Source organism: Rutidosis leptorrhynchoides, chromosome 6 (assembly GCF_046630445.1).
Source record: "Rutidosis leptorrhynchoides isolate AG116_Rl617_1_P2 chromosome 6, CSIRO_AGI_Rlap_v1, whole genome shotgun sequence".
Taxonomy (NCBI): domain Eukaryota; kingdom Viridiplantae; phylum Streptophyta; class Magnoliopsida; order Asterales; family Asteraceae; genus Rutidosis; species Rutidosis leptorrhynchoides.
The window spans coordinates 168367247-168392802 of NC_092338.1; the positions used below are offsets into that span (position 1 = coordinate 168367247).

Genomic DNA, 25556 nt, shown 5'->3' on the forward strand with positions numbered 1-25556 from the left:
ACATGTAAGTGTTGTTTTGAAACCTTTAGGTTAACGATCTTGTTAAATGTTGTTAACCCAATGTTTATAATAACAAAAGAGATTTTAAATTATTATATTATCATGATATTATGATGTACGAATATCTCTTAATATGATATATATACATTAAATGTCGTTACAACGATAAACGTTACATATATGTCTCGTTTCAAAATCATTAAGTTAGTAGTCTTGTTTTTACATATGTAGTTCATTGTTAATATAATTAATGATATGTTTACTTATCATAATATCATGTTAACTATATATATAACCATATATATGTCATCATATAGTTTTTTTACAAGTTTTAACGTTCGTGAATCACCGGTCAACTTGGGTGGTCAATTGTCTATATGAAACCTATTTCAATTAATCAAGTCTTAACAAGTTTGATTGCTTAACATGTTGGAAACATTTAATCATGTAAACATCAATCTCAATTAATATATATAAACATGGAAAAGTTCGGGTCACTACAAAAGGATCCTTGGATGGCTTGAAAGTTCTTGAAGCAGAATCATGACACGAAAACAAGTTCAAGTAAGATTTCCACTCGAAATAAGATTGTTATAGTTATAGAAATTGAATCAAATTTTGAATATGAGTATTACCTTGTATTAGAAAGATATATTACTATAAATAAGAAAGATTTCTTGAAGTTGGATGATCACTTTACAAGATTTGAAGTAAGCTAGCAATCTTGGAAGTATTCTTGATTTTATGAAACTAGAACTTATAGAATTTATGAAGAACACTTAGAACTTGAAGATAGAACTTGAGAGAGATCAATTTAAAGAAGAAAATTGATGAATGAAAGTGTTTGTAGGAGTTTTTGGTCGTTGGTATATGGATTAGATATAAAGGATGTGTAATTTTGTTTACATGTAAATAAGTCATGAATGATTACTAATATTTTTGTAATTTTATGAGATATTTCATGCTAGTTGTCAAATGATGGTTCCCACATGTGTTAGGTGACTCACATGGGCTGCTAACAGCTAATCATTGGAGTGTATATACCAATAGTACATACATCTAAAAGCTGTGTATTGTACGAGTACGAATACGGGTGCATTCGAGTAGAATTGTTGATGAAACTGAACGAGGATGTAATTGTAAGCATTTTTGTTAAGTAGAAGTATTTTGATAAGTATCTTGAAGTCTTTCAAAAGTGTATAAATACATATTAAAACACTACATGTATATACATTTTAACTGAGTCGTTAAGTCATCGTTAGTCGTTACATGTGAATGTCGTTTTGAAGCCTTTAGGTTAACGATCCTGTTAAGTGTTGTTAACCCATTGTTTATTATATCAAATGAGATGTTAAATTATTACATTATAATGATATTATGATATATTAATATATCTTAATATGATATATATATACAATTAAATGTCGTTACAACGATAATCATTACATATATGTCTCGTTTCGAATTCATTAAGTTAGTAGTCTTGTTTTTACATATGTAGTTCATTGTTAATATACTTAATGATATGTTTACTTATCATAATACCATGTTAACTATATATATATATATCCATATATATGATATCATATAGTTTTTACAAGTTTTAACGTTCGTGAATCACCGGTCAACTTGGGTGGTCAATTGTCTATATAAAACCTGTTTCAATTAATCAAGTCTTAACAAGTTTGATTGCTTAACATGTTGGAAACACTTAATCATGTAAATATCAATTTCATTTAATATAAATAAATATGGGAAAGTTCGGGTCACTACAAACTCGAGTTTGAACAATAAGTATGTTTAAACTATCATCTATGCAACATTGATTTAAAGACATACCTCCATTGGAAAAGGAGAAATGTTGCAGCATGTGATTCATACCACATGTGATCAAAATAACCAATAAGGGAAATAGGAGAAACGATCTCTAATTCTATGTTATGTGAGTCCTTTGAGGTATTAGTAACTTCAATTATTATCGTTATGACTTTCTCTTGTCTCTTGAGGCTTAGTTTGATGTTTGCTATCTTAAGGCGTTGCTTAAGCGTTATGAGTGATTCGACCTGGCAGGACGTTCTTAGAAAAGCAAGTTGAGTTAAGGCTAAAGGATTCTAAGATAAAGGAAGATCATTTGAAGTTCACATTAATTTGTATTCATCGGCAGACCAGTTATCCTGTCGCAGTGACAAGTCTTAGTGATGAATGATAATTGGGAATACAATATGGTTTTATGAGCAAAACTAAGATCATGTGAGTTGTTAATGTAATTAATGATCTAGGATATTGCATACTAAATCTACTTTTGTCATTTTGTTTTGAGACGCTATATATTCCTAACAGATGTATATCACGTGTGCTCTCAAAGTATGTCGGTCGCACGACCTATTTTTTAGTATGAACTATTTGCCAGTTACATGATTGTTCTCTCAAGATATAATGAGTATATCAAGTCAGTTTGTGTGCGAGTGGGAGATGTTGGAACTTGGATCCGATTCGACCCATATCCTACCCGCCCACTAACTTCCTTAATATTTAATACCATCATGTTGATATTTGTTTGGATCTAAGTAGCCATTTATATCCTTGGTTAATTAGTATTAATTAACCATTAAAAATGTGATTAATGGTGTTAATGGAGACATTCCAAGAGTCAAGAGGTTTCACTTAGTGTGGCCCTATAAATAGTGTTTCATCTTGTTGAAACATGACACGAGAAAAATGAACAAGTAACACATACTAAACAAAAGAGAGATAGACAAGATAATGTTCTTGTCATGTTCGTGTATGGTTAAGGTAAATGATAATGCTAAAAACGAACACATATTTCATAGCATTATCCCTAAAGAAAGACAAGCTTTTAGTTGCCGTTGTCCTATTTACAAGTAATATTCGTTTATATATTAAAAGGTGAAGACAAAAGGCATATTCGACGAATTGAAGACGCAAAGGTCCAAAAAGCTAAAAAGTACGCGATACAATTAAAAAGGTTCAATTTATTGATAAGAAACGTCTAAAAGTTACAAGAGAACGAGCCGCGAAACGCAAAGTTCAAGATATTAAATCGTACGAAAGGACGTTCAAAAAGCCGAAACCGGGACATGAACCAACTAATAACGCGCGACGCAACGGACCGAAAGTTACAAATTAATTATGTATTTAAATATAATATAATATATAATTAATTATATATTATATATATATATATATATATATATATATATATATATATATATATATATATATATATATATATATATATTATATTTATATAATAAAATCCGTCGGCAGTCAAAGTTCAAGGAATGTTAGGTGAAACTGGAGGCTCCGCACTCGTGGAGTTTGAAGGTATAAAAACTCCACACTCGCGGAGTTTGTAGGCCTATAAAAGGTCACGAATTTTACTCGAATTTTACACCTCTTTTTCTACTTCCCTCTATATTATGCATATACATATGTATCAATTATCACTTCAATTCATAATATCAATTTGTAATTTTAATTTTAAGTTGGTAATAATAATAAGGGTAGATTAGTCGAATGTTTTAAGGTTTTGTAAGTCGGAACTCTGTCCGTGTAACACCGCGCTATTTTTAATCATTGTAAGTTATGTTCAACCTTTTTACATTAATGTCTCGTAGCTAAGTTATTATTATGCTTATTTAATGCCAAAGTAATCGTGATGTTTGATTAAATATTAAAATTGGGTAATTGGGCTTTTGTACCATAATTGGGGTTTGGATAAAAGAACGACACTTGTGGAAATTAGACTATGGGCTATTAATGGGTTTTATATTAAATTAAATGATACCTCTTTAATTTAATATAAAGGTTATAATTTGACGTATCTATAAATAACCACATACGCTTAAATCGGGTACGGTGGGCGGGATATCTATAAATACCAATAATTGTTCATTTTACCGGACACGGGACTGGATTAATAGTTAATGGACTAGTTAAAACAGGGGTGGATTACATTCAAGGGTAATTGGTGTAATTGTTAACAAAGTATTAAAACCTTGGTTTACACGCAGTCGATAACCTGGTGTATTCATTAAACAAAGAATTAAGACCTTGTTACAGTTCGAATCCCCAATTAGTTGGAATATTTGACTTCGGGAATAAGAATAATTTGACGAAGAACTCCGCACTTTATAATTATGACTGATGGACTATTATGGACAAATCCGTATGGACATATCGAATAATCTAGGACAAAGGACAATTAACCCATGGTAATAAACTAAAATTGACACGTCGAACATCATGATTACGGAAGTTTAAATAAGCATAATTCCTTTATTTCATATTTAATTACACTTTTAATTATCGCACTTTTATTTATTGTCATTGTATTTAATTGCAGTTTTAATTATCGTATTTTTTTATTATTTCACTTTTATTTATCGCACTTTTATTTATCGCAATTTCATTATCGTTATTTAATTTACGCTTTAATTTAAGTTATATTTATTTTTAATATTTTACATTAGGTTTTAACTACGACTAAAAGTTTAAAATCGACAAACCGGTCATTAAACGGTAAAAACCCCCTTTTATAATAATAATACTACTTATATATATTTTTGTATTTTTATAATTATAAGTTAAAACTAATCTAGCGTTGAACTAGTTTAAGTCTCCCTGTGAAACGAACCGGACTTACTAAAAACTACACTACTGTACGATTAGGTACACTGCCTATAAGTGTTGTAGCAAGGTTTAGGTATATCCATTCTATAAATAAATAAATAACTTGTGTAAAATTGTATCGTATTTAATAATATTTTCGTAGTAAAAATATAACTATTTCCTAGTACGCCTCGCACAAATCAAGTATTTTTGGCGCCGCTGCCGGGGAAAGTTAAACGCCGAAAGCGCAACGCTAATAAAAAAAAGATTTTTTATTAAAGTTTTAATTACGTTCTTGTATAAATACGCTTTAAATATTAAAAATACAAAAATATAAAAAAAATATCTATAAAATTTTTAAGAATTTGTTTAAAATTTATAAAATTATTAAGTATTTGTATTTCTATTTTAGTTTTTATTTATTTTATATAAATACTTTATATATATATAAAACAGAAAATAAAATAAAAAGTATAATATAAAAAAAAACAGAACCTGTCGAATTTTTTGGCCTGCACCTCATTTGAACCTACACCTTCCGCACTCACGGAGTTTGGGGGTATCGAAAATCCGCACTCGTGGAGCCCCTCTGACAGGTCAAACCTGGTACAGCATTCATTACGAATTTAGGGTTAAAATTTAATTATTATTAATTATAATTAGGTTTAATTTAATTAATTTAGTTTAATTAATTTTGTATTTTAAGTTTTAATTAGTTTTATAAAATTAATACTTTTATAAATAAAAATATAAAAATAATATTTTTATAAGAAAATTGTACTTTTTACAACTTTAAGATTATTTTTATATTTTGTTTCTTTTTGTTTGTTTTAGCGTAATTTTTTGTATTTTTTTCGTTCGTATTTAGTTTTAAGTCATAGTTTGTGCCATAGTTATTTTTATTTCTAGATTTTTAGACTAAGATTTAAGTGCTTTAGAATTTTGCGACGCCGTTTTTATATTTTAGTACCTTTTTAAGTTATTGCCGTTTTGGATATAGTATTTCTTTTAAGCTTTAATATTTCTAGATGCATCTTTTAATAATTAGTTTTTAGTTCCTTTTTATGTTTCGATGCGCTACTTTTTATTTTTATTTTTCAACGCCTATTATTTTTCGACCTTTTATTTTTCGACGTTTTTCGACGCGCTCTTTTTCTTTCTTATTTCTCGCCGATCTAGCTTTTAGGAATTAGAATTTTCTATTTCTTCTCTAAAATTTCTTTAAAATTCAACGAAAAATTATTTTAAGTGGTTAAATTGATAGACATCCTAAATTTTCTAGTTCGTAGTAATAGTTGGATTTGTTAGTGGCGAGTTGTGGGCTTCCGATTTAAAGGGTCCTGGCTACCTGCTGCATCTATTGGCTATTCAAGACGTGGGCAAAATCAGAAAAGTCTATTAATTTGATAACTTATATAATTTTTATTTTTATAACTAATAGGATATTCAGTGAATGCACCGAGTAAAACGTTCACCACCTTTTGTACGTTCACCACCTGTAACTCGATCAAGACATTTAACAAATATTGTCGCCGTTGATTTTTCTTTAGAATCGTCATCAAGTCAACCAAGTAATCCAATTCAAATTTCCGATAATCCATTTTTTGAACCAAACCTCACAATTGAGAATCCGGAGAATATTCAGGGACAATTCAGAGATCCTGAACCATTAATCTTTCCTCCGGAACCAGCAATCATTCAAACAGAGATTGTAGAGGAACCAACCATTAAATCAGAATCCTCTAGTGATTCAGATTCAACAAATTCAATCATGGAGAATCTGGAACCTCTAAGTATGGAAGACCGAATGGGAGCTAAACGCACTGGCCAAGGTCATGCAATTACTCAACCAGACATTAATGCGCCAGATTATGAAATCAAAGGACAAATCCTACACATGGTAACTAATCAATGCCAATTTAGTGGTGCGCCGAAGGAAGATCCAAATGAACATCTTCGTACCTTTAATAGGATCTGTACTCTATTTAAAATTAGAGAAGTGGAGGATGAACAGATATATCTCATGTTATTTCCCTGGACTTTAAAGGGAGAAGCCAAAGATTGGTTGAAATCGTTACCTGAAGGGGCGATTGATACATGGGACGTTTTAGTTGAAAATTTTCTTAAACAATTCTTTCCGGCATCTAAGGCAGTGAGACTTCAAGGAGAAATTGTTACGTTCACGCAAAAGCCAAATGAAACTCTATATGAAGCGTGGACAAGATTTGGAAAGTTATTAAGAGGATGTCCGCAACATGGTTTAGACACCTGTCAAATAGTACAAATATTCTACCAAGGATGCGACATCACTACAAGGAAAGACATCGATATAGCAGCCGGTGGTTCCATTATGAAGAAAACTGCAACTGACTCTTACAAAATTATTGATAACACTGCTTCCCACTCACATGAGTGGCACCAAGAAAAAGATAGCGTTAGATCATCTAAAGCAGCTAGAGCCGATTCTAACCATGACTTAGATTCCATTTCTGTAAAGATAGATGCTGTCGAGAGACGAATGGAAAAGATGACTAAAGATATTCACTCAATAAGAATTAGTTGTGAGCAGTGTGGAGGACCACATTTAACAAAAGATTGTCTCAGTATTGAACTAACAATGGAACAAAGAGAGAATGTTTCATACATAAACCAAAGGCCTGAAAATAATTATCAGAATAATTATCAACCGCCAAGACCAATATACAATCAAAATCAGAATTATAACCGAAATGTTCCATACAACAACCAACAAAGTCCTAGTAATCAACAAGTATCTAACAATACTTACAACCAGCAAAGACCTATTTTTCAAAACAAACCACCACAAACCGATGATAAAAAGCCAAATTTTGAAGATATGATGTCAAAGCTAGTTGATTCTCAAACACAGTTTTTCACATCTCAGAAACAAACAAATGAACAAAATGCTCAAGCATTTAGAAATCAACAAGCTTCTATTCGAAATTTAGAACAAGAAGTAAGCAACCTAGCAAGGTTAATAGGTGAAAGAAAACCGGGAAGTTTACCTAGTGATACAAATGCTAACCCCCGGAATGAAACAGCTAAAGCCATTACCATAAGAAGTGGTATTACACTTAAACCACCTGAAATACCTGTAATTTCTGATGACACTATTCCTACTCCACAAGAACCGCAATCTGATCAAGATAAGGAAAAAGAACCGGTAGTTGAAAAGGTTAATGAAGATAACACAGTTAAGGCAAAACCTTATGTTAAACCATACCAACCACCACTTCATTACCCGAGTAAAATGAGAAAAGAGAGACTTGAAGCTGAGCAATTCAAATTCTTGGATATGTTTAAACAAATAAATGTAAATCTTCCTTTCATTGATGTGATTTCAGGAATGCCTAGATATGCTAAATTCTTGAAAGATCTAATCACAAATAGAAAGAAACTGGAAGAACTCTCGGCTGTTACTATGAATGCTAATTGTTCTGCAGTGTTGTTGAATAAGATACCAGAAAAATTATCAGATCCAGGAAGTTTCACAATTCCATGTTTTCTGGGTAGTCTTAGTTCAATAGAAGCATTGGCAGACTTAGGTGCTAGTATAAATTTAATGCCATATTCACTATACGCTAAACTAGACCTTGGAGAATTGAAACCAACACGAATAAGCATACAACTAGCCGATCGATCAGTAAAATATCCTAGAGGGATAATGAAAAACATGCTAGTTAAAGTTGGTACTTTAGTATTTCCAGTAGATTTTGTTATTCTGGACATGGAAGAAGATTCTCGAGTTCCTCTCATATTAGGAAGACCATTCTTAAACACGGCTAAAGCAATAATAGACGTGTTTGGTAAGAAACTGACCCTAAGTATAGAGGACAAAAGTGTTACCTTTTCTGTTGATAGAGCCATGCAACAACCGCAATCTGCAGATGATACATGTTATTATATTCAAACTATATATTCACATGCAGAATTGTTAGAAGAATTTCCAGAATTACAAGGAACAGGAGAATGTTCTTTAGGAGAAGGAACTGAACTAATTGATGAAGCTGAAATGTTGGCAACACTTATGGCTAATGGATATGAACCAACAACAGAAGAAATTCAAATGCTAAAAGAGGAAGACAAATATCGATATAAATCATCGATAGAAGAACCACTGACATTAGAGTTAAAGCCACTTCCAAACCATTTGGAATACGCTTATTTACATGGTGAATCTAAATTACCTGTAATAATATCGTCTTCTCTTACAGAAAATGAAAAATCTAGACTCATTTCTGTGCTAAAAGCTCATAAACCAGCTATTGCATGGAAGATTCATGACATTAAAGGCATAAGTCCTTCATATTGCACACATAAAATCCTTATGGAAGAAGGTCATAAAACGTATGTGCAACGCCAACGAAGAGTAAATCCTAATATGCAAGATATTGTTAAGAAAGAAATTATTATACTGCTTGATGCAGGTTTAATTTATCCAATCTCTGATAGTCCATGGGTAAGCCCAGTTCAATGCGTGCCTAAGAAGGGTGGCATGACTGTCATCACAAATGAGAAAAATGAGCTTATTCCTACTAGGACTGTAACAGGATGGCGTGTTTGTATTGATTATAGAAAAATAAATGACGCCACCAGAAGAGATCACTTTCCCTTACCTTTCATTGATCAAATGTTGGAAAGACTAGCCGAAAATAGTTACTATTGTTTTCTTGACGATTTTTTCGAATATTTTCAAATTCCAATAGCACCCGAGGACCAAGAGAAAACCACATTCACCTGCCCTTATGGTACTTTTGCTTACAAACGCATGCCATTTGGACTTTGCAATGCCCCTGCAACCTTTCAAAGGTGCATGATGGCGATTTTTCACGACATGATAGAAGAATGCATGGAAGTTTTCATGGATGACTTTTCAGTCTTCGGTGATACATTTGAATCATGTCTAGTTAATCTTGAACGAATGCTTATTAAATGCGAACAATCAAATCTAGTACTTAATTGGGAGAAATGCCATTTTATGGTTAAAGAAGGCATCGTTCTCGGTCATAAAATTTCAAAGGAAGGAATTGAAGTGGATAGAGCTAAAGTAGATGTAATTGCTAAACTTCCACATCCCACCAATTTTAGAGGAGTTAGGAGTTTTCTAGGGCATGCCGGGTTTTACGGACGATTCATAAAAGATTTTTCTAAAATTGCCACTCCTATGAATAAACTCCTAGAAAAGGATGCTCCATTCATCTTTTCAGATGAATGCATCAAATCTTTTAATATTCTTAAAGAAAAACTCACTAATGCGCCGATCATGATAACTCCAAATTGGAATCTACCGTTTAAACTTATGTGCGATGCAAGTGATTTTGCAATGGGAGCCGTTTTAGGACAAACAATTGAAAAACGATTTCAACCTATATATTATGCTAGTAAGACGTTACAAGGAGCACAAATGAACTATACAACTACTGAAAAAGAACTCCTTGCTATTGTCTTTGCTTTTGACAAATTTTGATCATATCTCGTTCTAGCTAAAACGGTGGTCTATACCGATCATTCTGCTCTTAGATACCTATTTTTGAAACAAGATGCCAAACCACGATTAATCCGTTGGATTCTACTCTTACAAGAGTTTGATATTGAAATTCGAGATAAAAAGGGAGCAGAAAATCTCGCCGCTGATCATCTTTCTCGTCTTGAAAATCCCGAATTAGAAGTTTTAAATGAATCGGCCATACAAGATAATTTTCCCGATGAATATCTATTGAAGATAGATTATAATGAAATTCCATGGTTTGCAGACTATGCAAACTACTTAGTATGTGGATTCCTTGAAAAAGGGTTGTCGTACCAAAAACGAAAGAAATTCTTTAGTGATATAAAACACTATTTTTGGGAAGATCCACATTTATTCAAAAGGTGTCCCGATGGAATAATACGCCGATGTGTATTTGGGGATGAAGCTAGTCAAATCTTAAACCATTGTCACACAGGACCAACAGGAGGGCATTATGGGCCTCAACTTACAGCAAGAAAAGTCTATGATGCTGGATTCTATTGGCCTACAATTTTCAAAGATGCACACCTTCTCTGTAAATCCTGTGATGCTTGTCAAAGGGCCGAAAAAATAAGTCAACGTGATGAAATGCCACAAAATATCATTCAAGTTTGTGAAGTATTTGACGTTTGGGGTATTGACTTTATGGGTCCATTTCCAAAATCACATAATAATCTCTACATTCTCGTTGCCATTGATTATGTATCTAAATGGGCGTAAGCACAAGCTCTCCCAACTAATGATGCACGAGTTGTAGTCAACTTTTTAAAACGTCTTTTTGCAAGGTTTGGAACACCGAAAGCTTTAATAAGTGATCGGGGTACTCATTTCTGTAATAATCAACTTGAGAAAGTTCTTAAAAGATATGGAGTAACTCATAAAATCTCAACCGCTTATCATCCACAAACAAGTGGACAAGTTGAAAACACCAATCGAGCTTTAAAATGTATTCTAGAGAAAACCATAGGATCAAATCCAAAGAATGGTCCATGAAATTGGAGGATGCACTCTGGGCTTTTAGAACAGCCTACAAAACTCCAATTGGTACCATACCTTTTAGACTCGTTTACGGAAAAGCATGTCACCTTCCAGTAGAAATTGAACATAAAGCATTTTGGGCTTTGAAGACATGTAATCTTGATTTACATGAAGCCGGACGTCTACGATTAAGTCAACTAAATGAATTAGAAGAATTAAGACTTGAAGCATATGAAAATTCCTTAATCTATAAGGAAAGAACGAAGAAATGGCATGATAAAAGAATCCGAAGTTCAAAAGAATTTAAGGAAGGAGATAAAGTTCTTCTTTTCAATTCACGATTCAAGCTATTTCCTGGAAAATTGAAATCAAGATGGTCTGGACCATTTATAGTCAAAAGAGTTTTCCCATACGGAACAATAGAGTTAATAAATTCAAAGGGGATTGAATTTAAAGTTAATGGTCACAGATTTAAACATTACATACATGGTCCGATGGAAGTTGACAATGAAGTCAATCATAATTTCACAACCTAAGAAAACCCTCAAAATGAAAACATAAATATGTTATCAACAACATATGAAAAACCAAAATTAGAAAATAGGGAGGATTCAAATTGGAGTGATGAAGAAGAATTCATATATAAACCTCCCATTCCAAGAAATGAAGAACAAGAAGTTCAATAGAAAGAACCAAAAAAAATCACCCGAAAAATGTTAACAAACCAACTCGACTTACTAAAGTAGGAGACCCGGGTGAATTTATCATTTCTTGTTTGCTTAATGATGGTGCTATGTATAATGGACTCTCAGATTTAGGAGCAAGTGCAAACATTATGCCTCTTTCCTTATACAAAAGATTAGGTGTGGGTAAATTAAAACCAACCAAAATAGGTGTTCAATCATTCGACCTAACCATTAAACACCCGGTTGGAATAGCAAATAATTTACTTGTTAAAGTGAGAAGTTTGACCTTTATTTCAAACTTTATAGTTATTAATACGGAGGAAAACCTCGATACTCCTCTAATTTTAGGTCTCCCATTTTTAGCAACCACCGAGGCATTCATTGATGGAAAAGAGGGTAGAATGACACTTAGGGATGGTGATGAATCGGTCACTTTTGTAAATTGAAAATCTAGATCTCCACCAACCAAAACTTTTAAACCAATAAAAACACCTAAGTGTGGGGAAGATGAAGAAACACTTAATGATGATCCGATAACAAAGAACCCTATAGATGATACGGAATTAGATGAACCCGTTTTTAACAGTTCAACGAAGAAACTTTATAAACGGATTCACGATGCTAGGATTAAGGGAAACTTTAAGTTATGTAACCGATTAGTATCCAATTTATCACCTAAGGAAAAGGCGATGTTAGTTGAATTTGTGAAAGTTACAGAAGAAATCAACAAATGGATTAAAGCAAAAGTCAAAAATATACAAGTTGTTGATGATCCAATTGAAAATGAAGTTAATCACAATTTCGACACCATAGTTAATTAAGTGTGGGGAGAATCAAGTCTTTTTAGGGTAATATGTATTTCTGTTAGAGTTAGATATTCTGTTTTCGTGTAGTTTCTGAGAATGGAATCTGAATGGTCTTTCCCTAGCAGACCCTAAAGAACTAGTCTTCTCCCCCCATTCTGAATTTTTAATTTTTTTTAGGTTTTACGAGATGAAGAATTCCTATGAACTAAATCATGGTCTAATGCTACACGCTTTGATCACTAAACGTAATAATGACACACTCCCGAGTGACCTGGTATCAGTAATAAGAGCCAAATTGGACGGAGAAAGAAAAGAACTCAGGAACGATCATAATAAGTTACATTTTGGTAAAGGAAAATCAAAATCCGCAGTGAAAAGAAGAGCACGACACCTTGAAAGATGTCACAAATGCGGAAAATGGTCACACGAAGGCAAATGTTCAAATAATCAAACATATTCAAATACCGAGTTCGTTACTTTATGCAGAGAAGGATCGTTCATCTGTTTCGAAGAAAAATCATTGAATGCTCGAGGTTACGCCTATGTAGCTATGGAAAACCAATTAGTCCGACTATCTTATGAGTGGGCTAAAACAGGTCACTGAGAATTCTTTCTTACAGTTAAGTTTGTACAGTTTTTATTTTTATTTTTATTTTTATTTTTATTGCTTTTAACCTTTTGAAATTAAACGCTAAATTGTTCGCTATAAAGTATTAATTGATACTCAATAAAATTAGGTTTTGCGACCGAAATTATTGATATCACACAAAAATTTATTACATCACTGCGAAATTTACCGTTTATTCTTAAGGTATAAATATCTTTAATCAATCAAACCAAAATATTTCAGAAATTCGTCAGGAGTAAAACTAGGTTATGGAACCGAAATTACTTTACCGAAAAGAGGGGCGTATATTTTTGATAATATTTGATTGATTAAAGTGGGATAAAAGACCAAAAAGATTTTTAATTTTATTTTTACTTTGTTTTTAAAATTAATATTAAATTATTAATGTAAACTTTTTAAAATCAATATATTTAAGTTTGTAAATATTTAAAAAATTAATATTTTTAATATAAGTTTGTATGTATAAAAACAAAAATATAATATAAGTTGGTGTGAATTCTTAAAATATTAATAATATGAATTTTAATTTTATGCATTTTAAATTTAAGTTTGGTGTGAATTTAAAAACAAAAATTTACTTTACTTCATTAAGTTAAAAATATGATTTCTAAAATTCGTCGTGAGTTGAAGACTAGGTCGTTGAACCGAAATTACTTTACCCAAGGGAGGGACGAGAACTTTTATTATCATTATTTTTAATCTTATTGAATTAAAGTATGCCAAAAACAAAAACAAAAAAATATTGTAATGGTTTTTATAATTTTCTAACTTTTATTATTAGATTTTAATAATTTTTGAATGTGGGGTGATATACCCAACTTCAAAAATATGTATATATATATATGTTTGTATTTTATGTCATGTATAAAAACATGGTAAAACAGCGCATTTTCAAAGACTGGCATTAAAGTTCAGCAAAAGCTATTAATTTTGACGACAAAACGAAAAACAAATGTGATGTAACAACAAGACGGAATGAATAAATGATGTGCACCATTTATCATTCAGCAAACAAACGCCAATATGTTTGGAAACTTTGGTAAAATTTAATCATTTTTCTACGCTAAACACCCTCAATAATTTAAATTGTTACTGATTTCTTGCAAATGAGGGCATTGCAAGATTTTAAGTGTGGGAAGGGGTTAAATTCTTTCTGATTTTTAAAATTTTTAACTTAAAACACTTGGTTACCATTAAAAATACTAGTAACGCAGTAGTTGTATTAGAATCTAGTGCTCTCTGATAATAAAGAACAGCCCTAGTCTTATATACTGACTATCCAATTCTAGTAAAATTTTCAAAATTTTCAATTAAATGAACTCAAAATCATGTTTGTACATATTTATGAACGCTAAAACTAGGTGTTAACACCAAAATTATTGTTACCTCGGAAAGGACATAAATTGAGAAACAACCTAAAATGTTAGAATTCATTTAAAATAGAATAGAGGATAATAAAAAGGCAAATAAAAGAAAATAAAAGCCAAGTGTGGGAAAATTTGCCAAGTTATTTAAAACATATTTCACATATTTTTGTAACAAATAAATGAAGATATTTTTGCTTTGGACTAAACTAATCAGTTTTACCCGATTTACTGTAATATATTTGAAAGAAAGATGGATCTACACGATGAATCAATTCCATCATTAAAAGGCAGTAAAGTCTTCCGAAAAAGAAACGCGCTTCTTGATTTAGGTCAGGAAGTTGTCGTCCAGACCAGCTGTAGGTTGACGAAAAACCTAGAAAAGTTATCACTAAAATCAGCAGGAAATCCACGGACCTCAGCATCAAACAGGGTCGCCAAGTGGTCAGAGTTATCCTAACATGAGAGGATCTGTCTCGTAAAATGGGGAGGACGCCGTGCAAATTAGCTGGATAAGACTAATGAATCAGACCCCCAGAAAGGATAATCTCCTTAAAGATCAAAAACCAGCTTTTAAGCCTGATATTACTCAATCCTTGAGATTGACTTTAAAGATTGAGAATTACAAACTCATGGAATTCGATGATATCTAAACTTGAGCTTGAACGAGAAAATATTTTGATCAAAATTACAAACCGATTTGCTTTCTGAAAACCCATTTTCAATGCGTTCATTACTATTGAACGTAAAATCCTAGGAATTCACCTGGAATTCATTAGGTCACCTGAACCAAATCAGGTGTCAACCGTAAGAATGGTGGTTGCATAGCATGGTCGAAGACAGGACCTTGTTCCAGATCGAAAAAACTATAGGGTAATCTTTACTATTGCTCCTACAATGGATAGTAATTGCATCCGACACGATATAGACCATAATCAAAAGCATGTCACGGGACATTGCCTTAACAGTTGCTTGTTCAACGTTTTCCTTTACAACCGGACGGTAGTTTACCGAAAGGTAATATACGGAGCAAGTATACTGGACGTGTTGCTTTCCCAATACAAGGTTAGCAAGTGGGTGACACAAAACCGCAAGTTTTGAGCTAAAATTTTCAAATATGAAACCCACAAAAACATTTTGCAAACACTGGTGAAGGGTTATTCCGGAAAACTTATCTAGGGTAAAAGCTAGATTGAATTTTCAAAAGATCAAATGTTTTCATAAAGATCTAATTTCCTAACGGATCTAAATTTTTATAGTCATGTGGGACTGTAAACCACATCGTTACTATCATTGTTCATACCGCCGTATTGAAATGACTGATGTACAAAGTGTGAAGAATAAAGAAGTGATTCATGTATATTTTCATTTCAAGACTATATTGCTTGAGGACAAGCAACGCTCAAGTGTGAGAATATTTGATAATGCTAAAAACGAACACATATTTCATAGCATTATCCCTAAAGAAAGACAAGCTTTTAGTTGCAGTTGTCCTATTTACAAGTAATATTCGTTTAAATATTAAAAGGTGAAGACAAAAGGCATATTCGACGAATTGAAGATGCAAAGGTCCAAAAAGCTAAAAAGTACAAGATACAATTAAAAAGGTTCAATTTATTGATAAGAAACGTCTAAAAGTTACAAGAGAACGAGCCGCGAAACGCAAAGTTCAAAATATTAAATCGTTCGAAAGGACGTTCGAAAAGCCGAAACCGAGACATGAACCAACTAATAACGTGCGACGTAACGGACCGAAAGTTACAAATTAATTATGTATATAAATATAATATAATATATAATTAATTATATATATTATTTATATATATATTATATTTATATAATAAAATCCGTCGGCAGTCAAAGTTCAAGGAATGTTAGGTGAAACTGGAGGCTCCGCACTCGTGGAGTTTGAAGGTATAAAAACTCCACACTCGCGGAGTTTGCAGGCCTATAAAAGGTCACGAATTTTACTCGAATTTTACACCTCTTTTTCTACTTCCCTCTATATTATACATATACATATGTATCAATTATCACTTCAATTCGTAATATCAATTTGTAATTTTAATTTTAAGTTAGTAATAATAATAAGGGTAGATTAGTCGAATGTTTTAAGGTTTTGTAAGTCGGAACTCTGTCCGTGTAACACCGCGCTATTTTTAATCATTGTAAGTTATGTTCAACCTTTTTACATTAATGTCTCGTAGCTAAGTTATTATTATGCTTATTTAATGCCGAAGTAATCGTGATGTTTGATTAAATATTAAAATTGGGTAATTGTTCTTTTGTACCTTAATTGGGGTTTGGATAAAAGAACGACACTTGTGGAAATTAGACTATGGGCTATTAATGGGTTTTATATTAAATTAAACGATACCTCGTTAATTTAATATAAAGGTTATAATTTGACGTATCTATAAATAACCACATACACTTAATCGGGTACGGTGGGCGAGATATCTATAAATACCAATAATTGTTCATTTTACCGGACACGGGACTGGATTAATAGTTAATGGACTAGTTAAAACAGGGGTGGATTACATTCAAGTGTAATTGGTGTAATTGTTAACAAAGGATTAAAACCTTGATTTACACGCAGTCGATAACCTGGTGTATTCATTAAACAAAGAATTAAGACCTTGTTACAGTTCAAATCCCCAATTAGTTGGAATATTTGACTTCGGGAATAAGAATAATTTGACGAAGAACTCCGCACTTTATAATTATGACTGATGGACTATTATGGACAAATCCGTATGGACATATCGAATAATCCAGGACAAAGGACAATTAACTCATGGTAATAAACTAAAATCGACACGTCGAACATCATGATTACGGAAGTTTAAATAAGCATAATTCCTTTATTTCATATTTAATTGAACTTTTAATTATCGCACTTTTATTTATTGTCATTGTATTTAATTGCACTTTTAATTATCGTATTTTTTTATTATTGCACTTTTATTTATCGCACTTTTATTTATTGCAATTTCATTATCGTTATTTAATTTACACTTTAATTTAAGTTATATTTATTTTTAATATTTTACATTAGGTTTTAACTGCGACTAAAAGTTTTAAAATCGACAAACCGGTCATTAAACGGTAAAAACCCCCTTTTATAATAATAATACTACTTATATATATTTTTGTATTTTTACAATTATAAGTTAAAACTAATATAGCGTTGAACTAGTTTAAGTCTCCCTGTAGAACGAACCGGACTTACTAAAAACTACACTACTGTACGATTAGGTACACTGCCTATAAGTGTTGTAGCAAGGTTTAGGTATATCCATTCTATAAATAAATAAATAACTTGTGTAAAATTGTATCGTATTTAATAGTATTTTCGTAGTAAAAATATAACTATTTCCTAGTACACCTCGCACACATCAGTAAACATGATAAGGGAATCTTAGTATAATAACCCTCACATTTCTATACTTGAATTGACTAATTTGACCCTAGGGTTGTTATCCATACGTAATATATGATTAAATTCGACGTAGATTAAATATTTATTTTTAGTCGACACGTTTTGTTAACTAAAGTTTATACTAATTATATAAAATTACTTTAGTTAATATTAATATTAATATTAATGTCTATTATATATAAAACTATATGTAACATAATTATTAATTAAATGATAAGTTATTTTAATCATTATTTATATTTTTAGCTTATAAAAAAAGATTTTTTATTAAATAATGAGTCCATGAATTTTGACTAAATATTTTCAAAGACAAAAACTTATTAAAAACATTTTTAACATGTTTTCTTTATTTGTCAAAATTGGCACTTTTATTTTATTTTATATTTTTTCTTTTCACCAACCATTTTTATCTATAAATACATGGCTCTTCATTCATTTTTTCTTGCAAAAAACAAAAACTTAAGTTATTCTCTCAAAACCTTGAAGAAAATTTGAGGTACTTTCTATATTTTTTTATATTTTTTTTGTTGATTACATTTATATTTATTGTATATTCTTTATAAAATTCGAAATTAATTATGTTAACATGTTATAATAAGTATTATATTTTACTGGATATTATAAAAGTATTTTTATGAAATAATAATTCGGATTTATATTTAATATGAATTTAAAAATGAATTTATGAATATATATACATACATATATATATATATATATATATATATATATATATATATATATATATATATATATATATATATATATATATATGAAGCAGATATATAATAATTAGATAAAAATCAAACAAAATATTTTTATAGGTTTCCTAGCCTTAGTATGATATAATACTAATCAAAAACATTTTTTTTAAAACTTTTTAAGTATTATATATAATTAATTACGAATTATATGTTGAATAAACATGAAAACAATGTAAATTCATAATAAAAATTAAACAGTAATAAAAATAATTATAAAATTGTTTCTGAGATTATTACACTAGTATAAGGCTGCAAAAATTATAAAAATAAATATATAGGTCGATAAAAAAATTTAAATAGAATTTTCTTTTATTTTATTCTAAACCGAGAGAAATAATAAGAAAATACAAAATAAATACAAACGTGTATTAAATCTGTTTTATAACTGTTTTATATTTAGACATAAGTACTCAACTATTATTAAGCTGTCATGCTTTTCCATGCTAAATCCTCACCGTAATATCGTTAATTGCTACTTTGAAACGCAAACTTAATTATTGTGAGTAGGCCTATTGAGAGTAACGTCTCTAACCATTTGACCTCTGGTCTTTGGTTACATAATAATGATTCAACGACACTGATAGTACAAGGTGTCAAGGGGTAACTTTTGTTTAGTCGCGATATTACAAACTGTAGCAATACTTTTAGATTGATATATTTGGTATCAATCAACCTTAAACTAAATCTTGTGGTCTAATGCATATTATATAAACCTATGAACTTCACTCAACCTTTTTGGTTGACACTTTAAGCATGTTTTGTCTCAGGTGACGAATAAGATGATTGCTATGACTGCTACTTGATGAATTGATTGATGCTGCATGGAGTATTCATTTCATTACATTTACTTTTCATTTTAAAACTATTACTATTTTAGTTTGGATTTGATGTAAACACTCTTAATGCTTCCGCTGTTTTATTAATAAAGGTTTATTTCAAAACATCTCATATAGAGTCATTCTCGTTATGCAACTGTGTTATGATATGAATGGTCACAAATACCCCTGGTCATATTCTAGGGTGAGACACTTAGGTTGTGAACAAAGAAAGCTTTCCGTTCATCATAGGTTTCCCCGACCGGTGATCTAAACATCGATCCTTTCCGCTTCCGCTACTAGTCTTCGGGGACGTCTCGAATTCTTTAATACCTTCAAAAACTATATGAATTTCAATAGTATAAACAACTATAAAACACAACAGGCAGGGCAGACTTGTGTAGCAAGGGGGCGCCCGCCCAGTGGATTTTCAATTTTTAGTGCAAATTTTTTTCGTTTATTGATTTTGCCCCCTGTGGAATATTCCCCCCCCCCAACCCTTCATATTTTGCCCCAAAACATTTATATTTTACCCCAAAACCTTCGTATTTTGCCCAAAAATCTTGAAATTTTGTTCAAAAAACTTTATATTTTGCCCCAAAATGTCCATGTTTTGCCAAAAAAATCCCTAAATTTCGCCTCCGGTGAAAAAAATTTATGGGTCCGCCACTGACAACAGGATATCCTAATAAGTATTTTTCGGGATTTTAAAATAAAGAAACGAAGAGAAGAAAAAATTAATACATAAAGATATAAGATAGAACTACTATCAATATGGTATGGTTATCGACACAATACTAAAGATATTAGTCAAAAATGTGTGAGAGAAAAAATAGAGAGAGAGTGAATGCAGGGACGGCTAGGGCAAAGGGTTGCTACAACGGCGATGACTTCCAACACCGGTTCAAGTGGTCACGCAGAAACGATCTGACATCGTACATGTTCTTCAACTTTCTATGAGACTACAAAGTGGTTGATCTTTGGAAGGCATTCAAGCGTTACGGTTCAGTACGCGATGTGTATGTTGGCAGAAATTGTCTCAAAGGTGGTGAAAGATACGTGTTTGTCCGATTTGCTGAGATTGCAGATTCTGATCACATGTTATGATGATTGGAAGTTATCAGGTTTGGTGATGCCCCTATTAAGGTGTTTAAGGCAACAAATCGAAAACCTAGAGTTATCAATGAAGATGTGAGAACAAACAATAAAAGTAATGTTGGCGGTAGGGTTTTTAATCACAGTTATTGAAACGAAATAATATTTGATGAGGTTCTAAAGGGGAAGGATGATGACCTGCATAAAAAACTGAATCATAACAAGGAGGATCTTTGATCAAAGCTTAACAACAAAAAGGGTTGGGGTGAATTCCTTTCAACATCAGGTGATGAAAAGAAATCTTTGGACAAAACTGTTAATGTAGAGGATGATGATTGTAACAATGAGTCTTTAAAGTATGCTATTGTAGGTGATGCAATCAAAACGATTGTTCTCAAAAAGCTAGAATCCATCTGTGTGGCAAGAAGGGTTTAGTGACATTCGTATAAAATATCTTGGTGGTTTGAACGTCCTATTTATTTTTAGTTATGATGAATCTGCACGTGATATTGTCAACCGTTCAAATCATCTCCTGAGAAGATGGGTCCAAAAGATCAGTATGTGGGATTCTACATTATGGCCTGAAAGACGCATGACTTGGCTTCATATTCAAGGGGTTCCACCTCACTGTTGGAATGAAAAAACTTTTATGTCAATTGCTGAGTGGTGGGGGGGTAGTATACGAATTAGACAAATGTAATTTTGATAAAGAAAAAAGCTTGAATTACGGGAGGGTTTATGTTAAGTTATCTCGTCCAGAAAAAGTTAAAGGTTACATAAGCATACAACATAAGAAAAGTTCTTATTTTATCAGTGTTAATGAGGAGGAAAAGAAGGTCAATTCCATTGATGATTCGGAGTCTGATGGTTACAATTTTTGTGACCATAGTACAGAGGTCATAAACTCTGATGTTTCCTCAGCGAAGATGAGTACGTTGTCCTACAGATAAATACGATGATGATGGTTCTTTTGATTCTTATGATGAGTCTGATGAAAGTGATTACCAAGAATCCGTACGTATCTCAGGCTTCAAACCAACCAGATTAAATGTCGAAATTAATGTCAATGAAGATGACAAGGGTCCATTGAGGGAAGAAGACCAAGAGTCTAGATGTTTTGGGATTGGGAATTCGTTTGAAGATAACGAGGAGATGGTAGGCGATACCCAATATAATATTAAGACAAACCCTACTTCCAAAAAGGAAAATGATTGTAAACGTGGGGTAACGATGCTGCGGATAGTTCCAATGTATCGATCCAAGACACGTATGATGTTCCTGATAAGAAAGCTGGGCCAAAAGTAACTAGTAGCCCACTTAAGAAAAATGTAGGCCTAGTTTGTGATGAAAAAGAGTTCAACCAAAACCCTAATTCCGGTGGTAACATAAATAATGGCCCAGATACATTTTGCAATCATCCAGCCCATAATAAATGTGTTAATGGGTCGACTAACAATGGCCCACACAACAAGAGGTAATCAAAGGAGGAAACCCGAGATAAGGTGAAAGAAAATAAAAGGTCAGGTGTATCAACCTCTTTTCTGAACTCAGGTACGGCTGACGTTTCGATCTGTAATGATTGTTATTGGGATACTACTAGAAATTGGAAGGCTTCCTCCCGTATAATGAAACTAAAAAAGATGGCGCATATAGGTAATAATAAATTTGTTGATAGGCGTAGTCATATTAGTTGCAAAAATTGTAGCAAGGTGTGTCCTCCAAAGAGAAGCAAGTCTAGACAATCGAGTAAGAATAGAGATATGGGAATGTCAGTGGGAGGTTCGATCAATAATGTTAAGCTTAAGGAATTTGGCGAGGATATCGGCCTTAACTGGCCTAACCCTCAGTAAGTTCCTATTTATTTCATGTCATTTGTTATTTATCTCATTATGAAGATTCTTTCTTTAAATGTTCGAGGGTTTGGTGTTGCGGGAAAGTTTAATTGGGTTAAGGGCATATGTTTTAGTGAGAAAACCGGATATAGCGGCATTTCAAGAAACAAATTGTAAAAGTCTTAATGATTTTTGGGTACATCAATTGTAGGGTCATAGTAGTGATATATGTTATGTCTAAAAAGATGCCATAGGGAACTCGGGGGGTATGTTAGTTATTTGGGATAATAACCGTTTCAAGGTTAATAGTGTCGTTGCTAGAGATTTTTTCTTAGCAATTAGGGGTAATTGGGTGGGTTTCGAGCATGATTCCATTGTTTTCAATATTTATGGTCCTCATTGTGATGTCGATAAAAAGAAAATGTTGGAAGATCTTGAGAAGCTCATGATAGGGTTAGATTCAGGTTGGGTGTTATGTGGTGATTTTAATGAAGTGTGTGACCAATCGGATAGGTTAAATTGTGTGTTCCATGAGGCTAGAGCTAGAAGATTTAATGAGTTTATAGTTAGAAATAACCTTATTGAGATTCCCATCAACGGTAGAAAATTTACTCGAATTAGTGATGATGGTACCAAATTTAGCAAAATTGACCGATTTCTTGTTTCGAAAAAATTCATCAATATTTGGAATGATCTTTCTATTAATGTTCTTGATAGATTGGAATCAGATCATTATCCCTTGATTCTTCGAGATGGTGTAGTTGATTTTGGTCCTAAACCTTTTAAGATATTTCATGAGTGGCTAAATAGGGATGGGGTTGACAAAGTGATTCTTGAAGGGTGGGATATGGAGGTTCAGGGCTACAAGAAAGATTGTCTCTTCCGCGATAAACTCAAAAATGTAAAATTCGTGTTAAGAAATTGGAGTAAGAAAGAATTTGGCAATCTTGATGAGGAAATTACATCATTAAAAAATGTTGCACTAAATTGGGAATTAAAAGCGGAAAATGGAACTATAATGAAAAATGAGAGTTTCTGTTGGTTAGAATCCCACAAAAATTGGATTGCAAAAGAAAAGTTTAAATTTTAGATGGTGACAAAAAGCTCCAAATTTTTCCACTCCACTATGCGTAGGAAGTACAACAAAAACAATATTAGGGGATTAAATTTTAATGTTGTTTGGTGCGAGGATCCGATTGTTATCAAGTCTACTGTTCGGGCATATTTTCATGAGCGTTTTCAAACAACAAATTCTCTCTTGGGCCTGAGCAGACCCGTATTCCAAATCAACCTAAACATGCCCAATAATTCATCATCATTTTACCGAGGTAATACTACTATTCAGGCTACTATTAATGGGCTTCTTGATGCTGTCTCTGGGCCTCATTCGGTTACTGCTAACAGCCCAAATTCTATCTCTGTTGCTAGTACCAGTCCAGACCAAGCTGCCCATCAGCTGAATGGGCCTGACCGACGCACCTTTGGGCCTGATATGATTTCCATCTCGGCAGAAAGAGCATACCTGTTAGAAATTGTTTTTTTTCCGAAAGCGAGGTTTGGGAAGCGATTAAAGGTTGTGGTAGTTCAAAAGCCCGGGGGTCCGGATGGGTTCAATATGCATTTTTTCAAAAAGTTTTGGCACGTAATAAAAGTTGACTTCATGATCGCTATCCATGATTTTTGGTGTAACGGTAATATATCCAAGGGGTGTAACGCTTCTTTCATCACGTTGGTTCCCAAAAAACAAGACCCATCGATGCTCAACGATTACCGACCTATTAGTCTTATTGGAAGCTATTATAAAATCATTGCAAAATTGCTCTCTAAAAGGCTAAGAAAAGTAATCCCGAATCTTGTGGGATTCGAACAAAATGCGTTTATAAAAGGGAGAAATATTCTTGATGGTGCGTTAATTGCAAATGAATCAATTAGTCTTTTAAACCAAAATCGTATAAAAAGTTCAATTTTTCAAAGTAGACTTCGAAAAGGCATTTGATTGCTTGAATTGTGATTTCTTGATGAAGGTTATGGAAATTATGGGTTTTAGGGTAAATTAGAGAGGTTGGATCCATTCTTGTCTTACATCAGCATCAATCTCGGTTCTTGTCAACGGGTCACCCACAAGTGAATTCAAAATGGAGAGAGGTGTTAGACAAGGAGACCTGTTATCTCCCTTTCTCTTTATAAGTTCGGCGGAAGGATTAAATGTTTTGGCCAAAAAAGCGATTTGTAATAAAATGTTCCTTGGTGTTGAAATTGTATCCGAAAAAGTCCCCATCTCCCACCTTCAATATGTAGATGACACAATTTTCTTTAGTGAATGGAGTATTACAAATCTTCAATATCTTTTTATACTTCTCAAATGTTTTGAACTCACGTCGGGGTTGAAAGTTAACTATCAAAAAAGCAATTTATTCGGGATTGGGGTCGAGAAAGCCGAAATTGAAAATTTGGCTAATATGTTTGGTTGCAACTCGGGTACACTCCCGTTCACTTATCTTGGTCTTCCGGTTGGGGGTAAAATGAACAAAGTTGAAAGTTGGAATCCAGTGTTTGACAAGTTTACAAAAAGGCTCTCGGATTGGAAGGCACGTTCGATATCTTATGGTGGACGATTGACCCTTGTGAAATCGGTATTGAATAGTCTCCTATTATACTAGTTCTCTCTCTTCCGTGCCCCGCCATGTGTGGTAAAAAAACTTGAGTGCGTAAGACGTTTTTTTTGGCGGGTCGGGTTCAAATTCAAAAATTTCGTGGGTCAAATGGGATGAAACCCTTCTTCATTTTGAGAAAGGAGGGTTAAACTTGGGTCCTTTAAAAAGCAAAAATTTAGCTTTGATCGGCAAGTAGTGGTGGAGGTTTAAAACCGAGCCCAACGCTTTGTGGGTCAAATTTATTTCTAGCATTTATGGTACTTCGGGGGGTTTATTTCACAATTTCGATAACAATACATTCTCTTATACTTCGGTGTGGACTAACAT

At 32.4% G+C, this 25556-nt stretch overlaps 1 protein-coding gene across 1 annotated transcript; it reads left to right on the forward strand.

Moving 5' to 3' along the window:
- The first annotated feature begins 24710 nt into the window (after nt 1–24710).
- LOC139854239 (uncharacterized mitochondrial protein AtMg01250-like) lies at nt 24711–25235 on the forward strand. Its single transcript, XM_071843556.1, has one exon. It carries the CDS (start codon nt 24711–24713, stop codon nt 25233–25235), a length of 525 nt encoding a protein of 174 aa, XP_071699657.1.
- The last annotated feature ends 321 nt before the right edge of the window (nt 25236–25556 follow it).